The sequence below is a fragment of the Mastacembelus armatus genome, chromosome 15, assembly GCF_900324485.2.
Source record: "Mastacembelus armatus chromosome 15, fMasArm1.2, whole genome shotgun sequence".
In the NCBI taxonomy this organism is placed as follows: Eukaryota; Metazoa; Chordata; class Actinopteri; order Synbranchiformes; family Mastacembelidae; genus Mastacembelus; species Mastacembelus armatus.
Window position 1 is genome coordinate 22,148,384 of NC_046647.1, and position 18,339 is coordinate 22,166,722.

Sequence of the window (18,339 nt, forward strand, 5' to 3'; positions counted from 1 at the left end):
CCACAGCGTCAGGATTTCGTACATGTTGGGTTTTCCAGATACTTCAGGAATCCAACATGTGAATAATTTGAGTTTAAAGATACAAACTGGCCTCATGTGTCAACTGAAATAGAAATTTTAACCAAAGAGAAAATGTTTGAAAATACTTAAAGTTTTGCTTTGTCTGATTTCTCACACAGCAGCTGAGCAGGACTGTCAGGTCCAGAAAGACTCTGTTGTTTCTTTTCCTGCTGATTCCACAGACTTCTCCGCAGGAAGAGTCGCAGGCGAAACCTCGTCAGTTCCGCCTGTGCTGTTCCTGTCGAACTGTGAGAAAAGTCTTTCCCTGTTTGGAGCTTTGTGTTTTCATGCTGTGCTGACAGACAGATTCTGTATTTTTGCAATAAAGTCGTCAGCATGGAGACGTGGAGCAGCTGAAGGACTGTGCCGAGTCATTTGTCCACTTCACCTGAGTCACAGTTGGATCCTGAGATCCTGCAGGAACCCAGAGGGAAAAACTGGGAGAATTTCTTTCTGGCAGGTCAGATGTGATGTTCACCCTCATGTCTCTACAGTAAATATGCAGCTGCTTAGCTTAGCTTAGCATAAAGACTGGACACACATAAAGCAGGTGCAGTTAGTGAACATTACAGGTGTGACACCTGTTCAGCTTTTCTTCAACACCTTAAAACCAAGCTGAACTCATGGTGGGGGGGTCATTTAGTTTTTGCCCTGTCCTGTCAGAAGAACAGAGTTTTTTCTGTCAGCAGTTTTAATTTTATCTCACTAGCATTAAAATAATCTTTATCAGGTAGAAACACATGTTCAGTCAAACTCCACAGCTCAGCACCATCGACAGCTGGAGAAACATCTTGTAAAAATACTGTCACGTGATCAGGGAGGTGAACTCGTGTATTTTTAGCTGCTGGTTCTCAGTTCTCTCCTCTGGTGAATGCAGTTTTCCTCAGGGCTCTGCACATTGTTCGATAAATGCATGTAAACTGAAAAAGGTTCAGCTTGACCACATCCCTGTCTCTGCAAAGTCATTTCTGAAATAGTGTGAAAGACCGGAAGCAAGTTGAGATTCAGAGGAGAAACCAGTGAATCTTCCTCCGTCACACGTTTGTAGCATTTTACCATCAAACAGCTGCTTCTGTAGAACTTTTATTAAGTTACAGGACAAACATGTATTTATGCCACAGGTTTATATAAATATACTGTTCTGTGTTTTCACATCATCATACTGGACTTTACAAACATTACTCAGGTGACTCCACGTATAGATGCTGTGTTTCATGTGACAGCTGATCTCGGGTCAGACAGGTTTATTCATACAAATCCAGAGTTGGGGCTGTTTGCTGGAACTACTTTTTGTCAAATAGCTACAGCCGCTGGGCGAATGGACACATTGTCAGGAAATAGCTTCGGCAGCTCCAATAGGTCCTCTGCCATGTGACAGCGCCGCTGTCTACCTGACAGGCTAAGCTAAGCTAAGGTAAGCTAAGCTAAGCTAAGCTAAGGTAAGCACGTCCTGACTGACGGGGAAACACAGGGAAGCAACATTAGATCTGGACTGATGGTTTAATGTTGAGTCCACCACAGTTTAAAGTCCACAGCGCCCTCAGGTGGTCCGGTGGAGCAGCAGCCCGGTCAGCACATTGTCCTCTGACTCCACCCACCCTCCCGCCCTGAGGTCCAGCCTTACCTCATCCCCCTCCCTCAGCAGCAGGAGGCCCACACCTGTGACCGGCCCCCCCTCCGTCACCTCCTGTCGGTGTAGAGACACTGGAGCTTTGTCTGAACCTCTCGTCAGGACCACATGGGCAGGACCCGGCGTCACGTCCAAGGTGAGGATGAACAGGTAGACCCCTCCCACAGGAGCTGTGAAGGTGCCAGTGTCAGGGTGAAACTGACCCCAGGTCAGAGACTCTTGAAACACGATGCCGCTGTTTGACACACTCAGAGGAGATCCAGCCACGAAGAGCAGCGAGGCTCCTGATAGGCTGGACGGGACAGGAAGAACACCTGGAGAGAGTAACACACCTGCTTAATCCAGCTGTTTCACACTGACTGCTGGACGTGGAGCAGTCTGTGTAGTAGTTGTGACTGTGTGTGGTGGTTATGAGTCTGTTGCAGTCAGATGTTGGTAAAAGCAGCTTCAAAGGACAAACCTTGAGGTGTAGAAGAAGAACAGCTGACTCACCTGAGTCCCTCTTGCTCCGATGGTTTCCTCCTCCTCCTCCTCCTCTTCCTGTTTTCTCCCGCCCTCCTCCTCTCTTCTTCTCTTTCTTCCCGTCGCCGTTCTTCACTAGTTGCCACACTTTGTCGAGCTCCAACGTGGCGTCAGACGCTGCCAGTGCGTCCGCGTTGCTGAAGACATTCTTGAACATCCTCAGATGTTCCTCAAGGCCTCTCTTCAGCCACGTCACCTCCGCCTGCAGTTTGGCATCCACACCAGCGGGTGGCGCCCCTCCGTTGGTGGAGATGTTGGGGCAGGGGCAGGTTCTCTTGTCCAGCTGGTGCACCTTCAGTCCCAGTTTCTCCACCTTTTTCTCCAGGTTCCACAGGTCGCTGCCGTCTCCTCTGTGCCCCGGGTGGAGAAGGAGCTGCCGCTCCCTGGCTGGGACCCCACCGCTCCTGGTGCCATCAGGAGGGAAGTGTGAGGAGGGCTGGTCAGAAGCAGGTAGATCCTCTCTGCCTCCTGCCAGCCGAAGGAAGAGAAAGTGAGAAAACCTGGGAGGACTTTGTAATCTAAAACCAGTTATTGCTGCGGTTGGATCCATGTGGACGTGTCAGTTCAGGAGTAAAATGTTCTCATTTGGACTAACTGGGCTGTGACTATTAAAATCATGAAGCTGCTGTTTTCTCGTTAAGGTAGAACCTGCCTCGTACCTGGCCTGTTGCTCAGCAGTGAAGTGATGCTCTGGTTGTGTCCTCTCAGCTGCTCCTGCAAGAGTCTCAGCTGCTCCTTCAGGACCGGGATGGAGTGTGCCTTCTGGTCCCGTTCAGGCATCTCTAGGAAATCCAGCACCTCCTCCCCCAGCAGCAGCTCCAACACTTCGCTGTGTCGGATGGCGTCCTGCAGCAGAGAGCTGAAGGACCCAGACAGACGTTGCGTCTCCAACTCCAGCATTTTGTCCATTTCATTCAGGCTGGAGACCTGGGCCAGGCCGATCCTCACCGAGCTGCTCAGGTCTGCCAGACCCTGAGCCAGAACCCTCGTCTTGCCCTGCTCTGAGGCCAGAGACTCCTTCACCTGCAGGGTCAGTATGAGGGAGAGGAAAGAAAACATGGTTTTACTTCAAACACTGTTACTGTTTTTTCTTTTTATTGTCCACACGTCTCATCAGTGTGTTAATCTGCCGTTCAGCACTGTCTGACTTCCTGTCTGTGGCTCCCAGCTACAAGCCCAACGTCTGTGAAACACCTCACAAATATGTCTCCGTGTTTTTTTTTAAGGTTCAGTTCTTTCCTCATTGTTCTCAGGAGGAATCGGTGCATTTGTTCAGGACTGAGTCAAAACCAACCCAGTCTTTGTCAGCCACTATTTCTGTTTGTCACTTCACAACATTTAAAAGTTGTTATTGCTGCTATTCACAGACTCTACTACAGTAAAAATACCCAAATGACCAGACCTGCATTGAAGTCTATTTTATAAAGATTATGAAGACGTCCTTAGTCCAAATTATTGTTATGGCACCTGTTTGTTCTATTTTTGCATTTCTGACTAGAATAGTTTGACTTTGACGTAATTACTGGAATCTTTTATCTCTTCAGCCTTTTTGATTTTTAGTTAGTTTTGTAGTTTTTAAATGCAGGAACACTGTGGTTGATGTTAAAGTTGAAATTTAATAGAAAGTAGTTGTGTGTGTGTGTGTGTGTGTGTGTCTTCAGTAGAAAACTGTATGAAGGTGTGATTTTTCTTTCCTCACCTGCTGGACGCTGTCTTGAAGCGCCTCCGCTGTCGGCATCCAGTCGCTGGTCCTGTCCCACTCCTCCACCGTCCCCTCGTTCTGTTCGTCCAGGGTCAGTCTGTTGTCGTTTGCCAGCTCCGTCACGTTGGCCAGGCCACTCTCCAGCTGAGCCACGGTGGCCTTCAGTGCCTTGCAGTCACAGTCTCCAGCTGAGCTGTTCTTGTAGAAGTTGGTGTACAGGTAGTCCACGTCCACATCCAGCTCCTGCAGCCTCTGGCCCTGCGTAGTCAGGTTCCCCGCGAGGTGGTTCATCTTACTCATAACTGCCTCCTTCGCGGCCTCCACTTCCAGCCCTGTCTCCATAAACAGGACCTGAGTATTATGGCGTGCTTTGGTGACATTCTTCTCCAGCTCCAGAAAGTCTCTCCTGAGCTGCTGGACGCTCCCTGAGGTGAACTCCACATCCTTCGTCAGCCCGCCCACCTGCAGCAACATGTTCAGGTTAGTTGTTGCTCTGTCAGAAGATGTCAGCTGCATATTTTCCAAACGTATAAATGTACAATCAGATTTGTCAGGATGATAGGCCTATTTAGCCTCTGACCAGCCTGTCAGTCGTCTGTAAATCCCTCTGAACTGCTTTAACTTCTACAGACACAGTAAAGTGTCAGTAACATTATACAGTATTTAACATTATTATTAAAAAGCTCCGTGGACTTTCCTCTAGCGCCACCCTCAGGATGTTGTACCTGTACTGAACCCTGCAGCTTCGATCTATTCGACCCACCTTCACCGTGTTGTTGACCACCATGTTATCCAGCCGTTCGATGGCCACCCAGAGTGCAGAGGAGTCCAACGCCTGTGGGGGCGGGGGAGGGATCTGCACCTTCAGCTGATTGTCAGTGCTCTGATTCTGGTCCGGCTTCAGCTCAGACAGCGTGGAGTTCATAATCTGCAGGCTGACCTGAGACCAGGCGCAGAACTTTAAACATTTCATAAAAGCAGGCACAGAACCAAAAACCTGTCTTATGCAGTTTGTTTTTTCCATAATGATATTAGTTTGGGCTTTTTTATTCTGCTGATCAGACTTTCTGAGGAATAAAAACCTTGTTGAAATTTCTTTGTGTTTACTTTCTTAAATTTTTATATCAAAGTGTAAAAGTGAATGATAAATTAACACCAAAATAAAAGCTGTTCCTGTTGTGCAACATGGCTTTTAAAGTGTTAATTAGAAAAATGATTGATTGAAAGACTGAGGCTGGAGCTTTAGTCCTCATTCTCAGCTGGTCCCTGTCGTCCACCCACCTGCAGCATCTTCTGGTGGCGTTTCAGCTTCATGTCGATGTCCATCTTGAAGCTGGTGAAGTTGTAGTGTAGCATTGCATGATGGGAGTGCAGCCTGTTTGCCATCTCTGTCTGCTGGTTCTCCATCTGCCTCTGGATGTCCCTGATGTGCTGATACACCAGGTCAAATTTGGCATCTGGCTGCTCCCCTGCTGCCCGTTCAAGCTTGGGGCTGTCCAGGGGCCCTGGCTGCGTCTCCGGCCCCCGCTGACTGCTCTTCAGGTGGGCTACATCAAGGGCCAGCTCCTCTACCTGCTGGCTCAGGTGCTGCAGTGAGCGGTTGAAGCCCTCCAGGACTGGCTGCACCAGCATCGCCATCACGTATGGAATGGGAAGGACAGTAAGGGCTTCTGGATAGGGATGGGTATCCCTGTTGGCATCCAGCTTATCCACACCTGAAAAAATAACGTTTGATTAGAAAAAAGCATCACACAGGAGAAGCAAAAAGGGTCTCTTCATCCACCGCCCAGTCTTGTTTGTACAAGATACTGGTGGTCACCAAAAATCATGCATCGCCAACCAGGTATATCCACGAGAAATATCTGCTGCTTATCAAATCATCACCCGCTCGCTAAAATCACCAGAAGTCTTTTTGGCACACACACAGCCCACTACAAAAAGACTGAGCTAATCTAACTTCTGAGCACAAACACCCACTCCCAGCTGAATGATGGGTCTCTTGAGGCTCTGCTCTGAAATGGAATCAGCGTAGTTTCCAAACTGGACTGGAAACGAACCACAGCCCTGTGGCTGGAAAACAGTCCAGCAGGGAAACAAACACAGCTAAATCAGTTGTATCACTGGTGCACCTGGGCTCCCTGCCCGTAGCCGAAGAAAATACCCTGATGATGTCTGAACCCATGACACCATCAAACTCTGCTGCGACTTGAGAACCTTTCAGAGCCCAGTAACACAGTGCTTTACAGAGCTTACCCTGAAGTACTCATTGATTCTAAAAAGTGACATGTTGTGATAATGTGGGTGTTGGAGTAAGGAATGGATGGATGTTTTTCCTGTCCTCACATCATCACAGAGCAGTTTGAGGCATCACATTTTGTTTTAGGGTTCAGTTTAAGGCTGGCGGATGAGGAATGGATTCTGCAGTGAGGGTTCACTTAGGAGCTGAAACGCAGACGTGGGCTCCTTTGCAGATATTGACAATGGACACACTGATCTCAGCCTCTGTCATCACAACCTGTTCTAACTACAATAAGCCAAAGATGCTGCGAGTACAGAGAGGTCAAAGGTCTCTGTACTGTGAGGCCTCACTGTGACAGGAAGCTGTAGGGGAAGGGAAGCAGTGCTGAGGGGACCCCCCCCCCCGCGTGATTTACGGAGTGGCACTGAGTCAATTTCCTGCTTGAACAAAACCACGTCTGGGGTCCAGCTGCAGGTCTGTTTGCGTCTAACGTTCTGTTGTAAACGTTGCAGTGAAGAAATGAAGCGACACTTTATGAGACGCAGGAGAAAACGCAGCAGCAAAGACTCAAACCTGCTCCCATCCACAGGTGGAAGGACCGGAGATGATGAAACGACCGGACTGTGTTGGACAGATGTGATTATTGCTGGTCGTTCATCTTTCCATCCACATCCACATTTGCACATTTGAGAAGTCAGATATGAATCAAAACAATGTGTTAGTCATTGGTGGGTAATTGCTGTTAAACACTGGAGTCACATGACTCTAACTTCACTGACTCTGCTGTTTTTGTCACGTAAGCTCAGAAGATAAATGGCTGTTCGCTCTGTGTTTTTCTGATTGCAAACACACAAAGACGATGACTGTTGGTGGAGGTGGAGCTAATACCAAAGACGGTAGACGTATGAAATTAATTATAATAACGTGACAATTGATTTCAACCCTAATTGATTTCAAAAAAACATTTCCAACATTGAAATTACAGATCTGTGGATGTGTGCACGTTTAACACCTGTAAATAAAACTAAATGTGATCAGATATTACTGTGCATTTGTCACCATTACAGTATGAACGAATCCCTCTATGTGATAACCCCAGCGGCCGAACAGGAAGTGTAAAAAAAAAAAGCAGCATGTTCCTTTAAGGATAGTGTGATGGTTGCAGAGGTCAAAGGTCAAAAGGGACAGAGAGAACTGTGGGAAACAGAGAGTGAGGCCGGGGGAAGAGTGTGTGACAAAATGCACATGGTGCTCTGGTGACACGAGAGGTTTAATGCAGTGTCAGAGGTCATCCTATGGTACACACACCCACACACACGTATGGGAGACAGAAGAAAGAGAGGATTTCCTGTGGCGGAAGTGTGTGTGTGTGTGTGTGTGTGTGTGTGTGTGGTGACCAGAGGAGTCTGTGCAGACAGAGCAGTGTGTGTTTGTGATTTCAGCTCATGGCTCAGTTGTCGTGATGTCAGGGAGGCATCACTAATATCACACACACACACATACACACACACCTTTGTACTGATCCTGTCCTAGGATCAAACCTAAACTGTGACACCCTAACACCAGGTCTGGGACCTCGAACACCTCTGTGATGATGTGTCAGGAAATATAGTAAGACCAGAGTGTCCAAAAGTCCCATCATCCAAATGTACTTGAAGTATCCAAAGTAAAAGTACTCATTGTGCAGATTGGCCCATTTCACATGAATGGATCTGATATTATTGGATTCTAATTATTGATGCTTCACTTTCCTGAGAGGGGCCTGACAGGGGCCTAGAGTACGAGGGGCCTGAGAGGGGCCTAAGAGGGGCCTGAAAGGGGCCTACAGTACGAGGGGCCTAAGAGGGGCCTGAGAGGGGCCTAGAGTACGAGGGGCCTGAGAGGGGCCTACAGTACGAGGGGCCTGAGAGGGGCCTAGAATATGGATATATTTCCTAAAACTGTTAAACCAGATTTGAGACATTAAAGGTTTGTGATTCCTCCCTGAACTTGGGGTATTTGAGGTCACAGTTCTAGAGTCACGTGACCAGAACTCACCAGGAAGGTGGTGCTCTTGCTGCTGCTGGTCATGGTGGTGAGGATGAGGATGGTGGCGGGTGTGCGTGTTCGTGGCGTGGTGAGAAGAGTGATTGTGGGTGTGGGCGGGCTGTGTGATGCTGGGCTGGTTGGTCGGATAGGTGACATCTCCGCCGGATCCCTGGTGGTCGTTCTGTTCGTGGTTGGGGTCGCCTCGCTGCTGCAGGGACTCGGCCTGGACATCTGAAACACAGTGATGTGATGTTACGTTCTACCAGACAGAGAACTGGATCAGCTGGAGTTACTGGGACGAGAAAAATTAAATCTTCACTGTGACATTTCAACTGCTTTTACTCCACGACTTCTAATGAACTCTTCACTCCTTTGAGAACTTTAATTTCAACTGACACTTCAAATTCCTACAGTCCTTAAATGCCTCAAGTTTCCTTCAATATGCAGCCGTTTGCGTCTCAGCAGGTTCAATAAAGAAACATTTTCTTGTTAACATCTTCCTCTGTGTACGGGGGTGGACATAAAAATAGAAACACCTGTGCAGTCTGCTGCAGATCTGTGTTTTATTGTGTCACAGGTAATGACTCACTTGTGTTGTACTGGAAGGTGTTCCTGTTATTGTGTCCAGCCCGGTCCTGCCGGCCTGCAGTTGTGGAAACACTGATTTAATTACATGGACCTCAGCTCGCAGGAAGTGGGTTCAATCAGAGGCGTGGTGGGATCGGACCGTACCATGTCGATGGGTGTGTGTGTGTAACCGCCTCTTTATTTGTGTTTCTTTGTTGAGTCAAGCCTCCAAAGGCCAAAGGTCTATTTTAGTCTGAATTATTTCCAAAAACATGGACTGTTTGGGTTCTCACAGTCCTCGGTGCCACTGGTGGTACAAACATTTGGTGTTATTTATACTGCACATATCCTGCTGTGCCGCATGTGAGTGAGTTCACCTGTGTCAGCTCAGCATCAGCTCGTCTTTCTGTTTGAACTGAACTAAAATCTGACCTCCATCCAAAATGCTGCAGTCGGGCAGAGGTGGACGGAAGGGGCAGACTCTCCTTCGGGTCCTGACGTGCCCCGACGCTATGACGCTGCCACCGTGACGTCAGGCTTCTGTGACCTCTGACCTCGGTGTTTAACATAGCCGTTGATGACATCATCAGCATGTGAGTCACCCTGTGTTTACAGCCTGAGAATGTGGGGTGGGGGGGGAACCTTGGTGGTGTCTTTCCTGAGGGTGGAGGGTGGAGCTGGACTTCTCCTGACCCGAGCTGAAGGTTTATCGAAGCGCAGCATCACTCTGCCCCTCACAGCTTCCTCACTTTGTTAGAGGCAGGAATGAGTCAGACCCTTATTGCTGAGAGACCCGAGGGTGGTGGTGGTACCAGGGACAGACGCAGGAATAAAGGCAGTTAAGAGACGAAGAAAACAAGAGCACAGGTTTTTGGCTGTTCACGCTCACACCTCACGCTACTGTGAGCTGCCCTGCACAAAACCCTGGATCCACGGTCGACCAGTCCACCACGGTCCCATCCCGGGACTGACACTCCATGTCAGCTTCTCAGGCAGACACTGACCAGTACCGGACAAAACCAGTGCAAACAGGTCGGCTCTACGCCCTAAGACTGAGAGAACCTCGTTAAATCATGGTCACAAACACAAGGTTTTCACACTGGAACCAAAATATTCTGGCTTTGTTTCAGTCAAAAGGCTTTGAAAATGGAGCGAGGCAGAATAATCTGAGTCACATGGCTCAGTGTTTAAAGATTCAGGGGAAAACTCTTAATATCTTAAACTCTGACTGATCAACTTTGAGATTTGGCACAAACGTCCTCCTTCAGTTTCCAGCTCACAGAGAATCTGGTCTGCATTAAGTTCCTGAGTGATACTAAACTGAAGTTGTTTATGTAAAGGAACTTTTAAAAATAGGCTCCAGCATAGAGAACGAGGGGGAAATCCAGCACTGAGTTTCTATTTAGGACCAATGAAATACAGTATCCAGGATCAACTCCAGGACATCAGCGTGACTTTTACACCCACGTTTGTTTCCCAGCTCACAGGCCGACAGTTCTCATGGGAGCTACGCTAAGTCGGACATTTTCATCTGGACCTGAAGGCAGCGTGATGCCAGCCGGTTTATTAGGAACCCCTGTGTCGGACCCAGTCAGTCTAATCCAATAATCCTGCAGTGAATCCTCCTTCATGAAGGTGATAATATTCAGACTGTGGGCTGGTTTATTCATGTAAATCAAAACAAAAAAATATCATCAAAAGCTGTGAAACACAAATTACCACCTTCATGAACTGTGCTATAGAAAGACATTTTTACTGGCTGATTTTAAAGACTGTTTATAGATGGGCCTGTTGAAAAAGATCTTTAATGAGCTTCTGCTACATCTCAACCTGTCATGTGAAGACGCTGTGCCATGTGTCATGTGTGCTGTCGTGGGTTGGTACCGTATCACAACCACCGTGATCCGCTGCTGTCCCACCTGTGTCGTCGCAGTTGGATCCTGCGTATCCTGGACAGCAACTCCAGTACAGAGCGGTGAAGGTCTTCTGCTTCTGTGTGTAGACCGGACGGGTGGACATCTTGTACCTGCACACACAGACTGGGCTGAGCTGAGGTAAAATAACTCTGCATGACAACACATTCGCTGAAGTCCAAACCTGAAAATGGAAATGAATGCACAGGTCCAAAACACAGATATCATCAGATTTATTCGTTTGCAGCCTGAGAAATGGCAAAGCATCGTGGGGCAACTATGTGGGTTCATCTAATCCTCATCATGCACAGACTGTGACTTCTGAAGTCAAGACTAGTCTGATTTAAGTCTGATTTAAAGTTTTTCTTCTTTAGTTTGTGAGTTAAAGTGAAGGATGTTTATTGCTGGTCAAACTGGGACTTTTAGCAGTTCCATAAAACAGGACCCGGTTTCTCCAGGAATCCAGCTTCCCTGACCTGAGGTCAAACAGTCGACCACCTGTTAATAGATGTGGTTTCAGCAGAGGTTGATGCAACCCCAAACATTAAGTGCAAACACTTTGTAGAAATTCCTCACTGCATCTATCTGATCCCTCAGAACCAAGTGTGGAAAATCTAATTCACAGTTAATGAGGTTTTAAAAGTAGTGCTGCGGGATGTTGTGACTGGATCCGGGTTCAGGAAGAGATCCAGTTTCTTAGTTTGGTGGTTTTATTAATTGTTCCTGTCAGTTCGGGCAAATTTCAAGCTTTGACACAGAGACGCTGTTAAACTCGAGCTGTTTATCCAAATGAAAACTAACACACTGCCTTATCCACCAAACACTTCATCTTCCTCCATTAATCTGCCGACGTCTTTTGGGGGTTTCTGTAACCCAGTTTTATTCTACAACGTGCACAGAGCGAAGAGGCTGTCTGGATGAGCTATAACCAGTGCATCCTTCACAGGTTGACACGCCTCCTTTTCTGAAAGCAGCTTGTGATTGGACGCGAAACATTAAGGATCAGAGGCAAAGCCACCTCATGTGTCTAAAAACATGTTTCCTAGTTCCTCGTGTCCTTGATCTGAGATTCAGATGAACTCATATCATGTTCCCATCCCACAGGAAGCCTCTCCTCATTACCCAGTAAGGACTGGACTGAGGACATGGCCTCGCCCCTAAAGGATTCTGACCCTCTAGTGCGGACATTTCAAAATAAAAGTTCACAGTACAGTACTGTTGTGTACTCACAGGTCCATCTGACAGCCGGGAACCCTGTTCGGACAGGGGCTCTGGGCCTTCATGATGTACTTCTCTGTTCCAGTCTCCACCGCCATCGTTACCACACGGTTCTGCACAAACGCACACCAGTTCCTGCACAACACACACACACAGAGTCAAGATGTGTGTGATACCTTATCCTTACCTGCTGCTGAATTCACTTGTTTGTTCTTGCCTCCATCCGGTTTGGGGTCAGACATGGTTCCTCTGCAGGTATCTTAAAGGAAGAGTCTGTCATTTGGCACATTATTCATCATTTTAGTTGAGTTTAACAGTTCAATAAGAAGATCCATACCTCTCTCATGCCCAGTAACCTCTGTGTTCACATTTAGTGCTGTGCTGGTAGGTGGAAGCAGGCTAGGCTAGGCTAATGAGCTGTTGTTTCAGTGCACAGACGTGAGATCTGAATCTGAACATCCACCTGTCATCAATAAAGAGAAGATGTCGACAAAAGTCCTAAAACTGAAGGGGTTTTATTCCGGAACACAGCGTCAAACTGACTTTTATTACAGTTATTAAAATTCAGATTGAAAGAAAAAGAGGAGACATGGTGCTACTTTTGAGTGACCCTTTGTTTTAATACAAAGAAGCCAAAGTTATTTGAAAGAGCTGACCCTGAAGGGTCACAGTGGAAAGACCGAACTGAAGACCTGAGCCTCGGGCCTGTTTTTCTGAGCCACTCTGGTGTTGCAGCTGTGAGGACTCCCAGGCTTTGTTTCTGTCGCTGCATCAGTCACTGATCTTGATCCTGCTGTGTTGGTGTGTGTGTGTTGTTGGACTTCCTGTCACTAACTGCTCTGAGTGCAGCTCCGCTTCCATGTTCATGGAAACGGTTCTGCAGCTTCACTTTGGCTCCCCCGGACTCTCAGCTCTCCCATGCTCTGTTACAAATCCATCACATCCTCTTCAAAAGTCAGGATGACCCCATCCCTCACTCTAACTCACCTCCTGAACAACAGCTCTCCCCCTGTTTGTGTTTGTGCTTCTCCTGATCCAGGTAAAAGTCTCTGTTTTGGATATTTTCACCTAATGAATCAATGGGTCCCCTCAGCACCACAGTTTTCCCACTGTTTTCAGTAATGCCTGCTGTAGCACGTTGGTCCAGAGTGGAGGTTCCCCCTCCTGAGCAGCCCAGGGCTCCTACAGGTGAGTGCAAACTCCAGCAGTGGCTGAGAGCAGATTTGTGGATTTAAGGACATTGGAACAACATCAGTGAAAAAGTGTTTAATCCTCATCTGCAGCTTAATTCGTCTGGGCACCACCTCACACCCACTAATGGCTTTGTCCTGCTGTTCATCTTTGTTCTGCCTGGGATGCAGATTAACCTTGAATATTTCCTCCTCTGTCCTCACTTGGCCTCGTTTCTAAAAATCCTTCAGTTCCACTTTACTAGCAGCAGATTAGTGTCCTTGCTCTATGGTTCGGTTATCTGTGATCAGGAGTTTTGTTCAGAGGAGTGAGAACAGGACAAAGCTCCCCTGGGACCGTCCCCCTCGGTCTGATACCATCACCCCTAGTTTAACATGAGGAGTCTCTTCTCTCCAGCTGACACATACGTTTAACTCAGGGCCTGTTTTTGTTGGACCTCAGTGGTGTTGTTCAACTCGTTCAGCAGTCCCTTGGGTGATGAGCTGTCATTTTCTGAAGTTAGAACCTGCTTGACCTGGTTTATGAGTCCAGCAGAGCACCAGAGGTCAGAAATGAGTAAAAATGTTTAAAGGGCTGGTGATGAATGAATGTCACGTAGACGTTTTAAAATATCCTGTTATGAAATAACACCGATAAATAGCTAAACTCCAAATATCCTCCAGCCATGGACAGATCATCAACAAAAGACCAGTGGACTCTGACCCGTCAAAGGCGTCAACTCCCCAACTCTACGTGACAGATAACCCCAGACCGAACGTCAGCTGCATTCAGCTGTGGTGGTGGTTTTGTGTCTTTGTGTCTGGTTTGTGTTTTTGAGGTGGTTTTGTATCTTCTGGTTAATTAAACTGAGGCAGGACAAAGTGAGTCTCTGGTTATTAGACAGAAAATGTGTTTTAGACATTATCGTCTCTTTCTTTCTTTCAGCAAAAGCAAAATAAATCTTTGGAGACTGTGGGTGTCCAGGTCCATAGACTTCACTTTTGTCGTCACATTTTTTGTAATTAAAAACAGACCCACGATTCTAAAACACAAAACAACAAAACTGCAGGATGTTATTTAACATGTCAGACTGGCTGAAGAAATGCAGCGTGATAGATGAGAAGAACGGGGATTTTTCTTTGGTTCCCTCCTTTCCAACACAAACATCCAGTCAATGGGTCTAATTTTGTGCTGTCAGTCATTTTGTAAGTTGAGACGTCACTTTGTTCAAACAGTACGTCTCATTTTGGGCCAAAAATCCTCAAACCGCACCTGAAGACACGGCATTTTTATTTTGAGGCTGCGTCTGAAACTGTCCACAGCTGGGGTCCATAAAACTGTCACTTTTTAGCTGCTCTGTCCGGTGTGGACTCGTTATACTGACCGTTCAAGAAAGAGATCTTTGTGCTGCAGAGCGAGGCCTGGACTCATCCTGAGAGACAAAGCAAAACAAGCTGAGGTCTGAGGTTTTTGCTGCAGGCCCAGGACAAGAGCCAGAGCCAGCAGGAGGTGAGAGCACGCTGGACGGATGTGCCACAATAACAACAGCAGCTCTCATCCTCATATCAGCATCTATTCATGACCTTGGGCCTTAAAATATAAAGTCTGTCCTGAGGGAAAAGGTCGCGGGGTCATTACAATCAAAAGGATTCATCCCCTGGAGAGCAGGAATGTGCAGTGATGGACGGACTGACACAATCCAGGTGTTATTATTCTGTTTGATGATACAGAGGTTTGCTAAAATAACAAATTCAAGCACTTACATAAATAAATCCTGCTCTCAGATGAAGAATTATATCAATCTGTGCATTTTTCTAATGCAAGATCACAAATATGTTTTTCTTTCTCCATGACACCTGCTGGAGTCCACGTACTCATCAGGCTCATCTAAATTATGTACCTTTTCCATTCACATTAAAAGTCTTGAAGTCCTTTAATAAGCACTTTTAATGTGAAACCAGGAAGTGTTTTGTTGAGCTGAATATAAATCAGTACCAGAGTATGAAATATTAAAAAAGTGTTAAGTGGAGCCATCAGGGCTGGTCCTGGAGAAAATGCTCTTCACTTCTTCTTACACCGATTTCACGCCCACTTTGAATTGGACCCAGTCGTTTTACTGAGGCGGCTCCGTAAGCATCCTTCTGCCTTCGACAGCTCCAGTTACATCGTGCAGGCTGGTCCAGGAGAGTCTGGTTCCCTTTTCTGGCTCACTCCTCCACCAGAAGCCTCTAGACCCTGGAGGATTGTTCCTGTCTCATATCTTCACTGGTCCACGTGTTTCTAAGCTGCGCCCATCAAAGGAGTCCTGGTTAGTTTTGTTGTTTTGCTCACGCTGTTGGCCAGGACCAAATGTGAATGTACTTGTTAATCCTCCAGGTTTGGAGCAGATTTTCTGCAGTTCACACTTGAGCTCATTCGCCTGCATGATCATCACGATAACAACATCTTTAAATCTCTGACCAACATCAAGAGTCGTCCTTTCATCAGCCAGCTGAGTCTCTGCCTCCTGATAACGGCTGAATGAGCAGTAAATGATGCCTTCATGGTGACGTTATCTGCACATTCACCTCTCTTTGATCTGATGAGCCTCTTCTTCTTCTTGAGGAGAGACATCGAGGGATCTGAGCACTGGGTCAGTGTGATTCAGACTACAGGCTGAGCTTTTACTTTGATAAGACGCCAGTGAGGCCTTGTTTAATTAAAACAGCAGCAGTTGTGAAGAGTGGAGGCCACGACAAAAGAAGGCCACAATTACAGTCCGAAGAGACACAGGAAGACTTTCTAGATACTTCAAAATAAAAGCTGTCACTCATTCCTCATTATCTAAACCATGTTATTTGGAAGTCCAACCTGAATTATCTTCAGCAAAGTCAGAGGATTACCAGAATTATTATAATTCATCCTGAGGACCTGTCTGAAAGGACAGAAATCAGCCTACAAACTGCTTCCATTCACACTCTAAAACACAGGAATGCTCCTTTAAGGTCGTTCACGGCCAAACAACAAACGTTTCCACCTCCGATTCATCAACAGGTAACTACCCTGTCGACCTCTGACCTCTAAAGCTTGAACCCCCCCCTGCTCAGTCAAAACCTCAACCTGCACAGATTAAAACAGAGAAAACCTGCTCTCCATTACACCAACACAGTACCAAGAGCTCTGTGTGTGAGTGATGTCATTAGAGTAGCTTTAAAGTGTGTGTGTGTGTGTGTGCGTGTGTGGGTGGGGGGGGTGTATAAATGTAATGGAGGGTTGTTTTTTAAAAGCCCGCTGGCATCATTTTATCAGGAAATCTGCAGACCTGTCCTGCAGTTTAACGTAGGGATGTGGCTTTGGGAGCTGACGTGGGACTCGATGTCGCCCGAGACATTTAATCCTCATATTTAGTCTGAGTCTCCAGAAGACTCACATTTCACCTGGTCCCGACATGTTTCACCAAAACCTGTTCCTAAAACCAACCGCACCAAATTCCATTTACGACCGAAATGACTTTAACACGTTTGTGTCAGAAACACCATAAAATCAGAGATGAGTCCAGCGTTTGTCCAGATCAGGAAGCTGCAGCCTGAACACAATGAAGATTAATTGACTGGAGCTCGTTAAAGGAAACCATGTGCAGGTGTGGTCAAAGTACACACACACACACACACACACACACACACACACACACACACACACACACACATACACACACACACACACACACACACACACACACATACACACACACACACACACACACATAACCTACAAGTCTTTTACTTTTAGCTCAGACACAAGCAGAGAAACTATAGTTAAAGGGTCAGTCTGGTGATTATTGTTAAACAGGACCAGGACAAATCATCAGTCTGACTCTTGTTTCGGTCTCAGTCTTTTCTCTCCAGGCAGCAGTGGAAAGTATTTTTACTCACATAACTGTACTTTACGAGACTGTTTCCATGTTCTGCTACTTTATACTTCATCTCCAATAATCTGTCAGCTGTGTCGTAATAAAACACCAGTGATAAGCTGTGTATTTACATCCAGTACAACAAGGTATAATACTGCAATATTACAGCCACATGTACTTCATAGCTCATTAGCATATTGTTGCTTCAGCAGCAGTTTCCTGTTTTGCTGCTACACATCCAGAGGTTCCCAACCTGCGGGTCAGGCCCCTCCAAAGGGTCACCAGATAAATCTGAAGGGTCATCAGTTCTTTCAGGGTTCTTGTTTTCAGCTTTGGACTTTTCTCTGATCTTTTTGTTGGAACAACTTACAGGCCACTCAAACGTGACACAACCACGCACTCATTTTTTTGGTTAAAGTTGGAATCACTGATTTATCTTTCAACATTATTTTATTTATTAACCATAATAATAAAAACTTAATGTGGAAAGGAAGTAAAAAGCTAAACTTACATATTATGATTAATGATCAGTTTTTAATACATGATCAGCTCAATATGTTCTTGATTTATTGGTATATAAAACATCAGACAATAGTGGAAAATGTCACAGTGTCCTGAAACTTAAATATTTGTTAAACATCTAACTCTCTAAGTGATGAGTTTGCTGTGCGACACATTCCCTGGTGAAGAATGTGTAGTTTTCTGTCGGGGGACTAATCGTAGCTGCTCAGCTGGGACATGGTTGAAAGCTCTGACAAACGTAGTCAGTGAACTTTGAGTTCAGCATGATTTTGTGTGGACTCACCCATTTCTGCTTATGTACCTCCCTCTGGTTCCCGATGGTGGTGGGGTCTCAGTCGCCTCTGGGTATAGCCTCTCAGGGTGAGGGGAGAACGCTCCAGTCCTGAACCTCTCTCCTCCTCCTCTTCCTCCCCTCTCCTCCTCCTCCTCCACCTCAGGGTCTCGCGCTCTCACCTCACAGTGAGCGCTCACCAGTAAGCCCAGCACCAGCAACAGTTCTCCCACCGCGGTCATGTCTGCTCCAGACCACCACACAGAGTGGAGGCTCGCACGACCACAGCTGCTTTTAAACAGCTGGAGGAGAGAGAGGGAGGTGAGGTGAGGGGAAGACCCTCCCCCTGTTTCCTCTGCTGCTAAACAGTGTTTATCTCTGCATCAGCGGGGGGGCGGAGGGAAAAGGCCGAGGCCCCTGTCTCACAACAGTCACATCTCCACCATCTTTACTCCTCTGCAGAGTGAAGACTGCAGGTAAACTGGGACAGGACACCACCCCCCTCCATGACGCTGCTACCTGCAGCCCTTCTCTTCTTATCCCAGCTGACAAAGGCCTGATCCCCCTTTGGTCTTTGCAGCTTCACCAGTTCAACCATCTGTTCCTCA

General features: G+C 46.8%; 1 protein-coding gene across 1 annotated transcript; it reads right to left on the reverse strand.

Moving 5' to 3' along the window:
* Positions 1–1,127: 1,127 nt before the first annotated feature.
* On the reverse strand, positions 1,128–17,984 carry mmrn2a (multimerin 2a). The gene is made up of 10 exons (XM_026309338.1): positions 17,744–17,984; positions 11,892–12,014; positions 10,668–10,774; positions 8,191–8,412; positions 5,196–5,629; positions 4,678–4,854; positions 3,912–4,376; positions 2,872–3,235; positions 2,183–2,680; positions 1,128–2,004 (listed from the first exon to the last, which is right to left on the reverse strand). The coding sequence occupies exons 1-10, from the start codon at positions 17,971–17,973 to the stop codon at positions 1,601–1,603; spliced, it is 3,024 nt and encodes a 1,007-aa protein (XP_026165123.1). The 5' UTR covers positions 17,974–17,984; the 3' UTR covers positions 1,128–1,600.
* Positions 17,985–18,339: the final 355 nt, after the last annotated feature.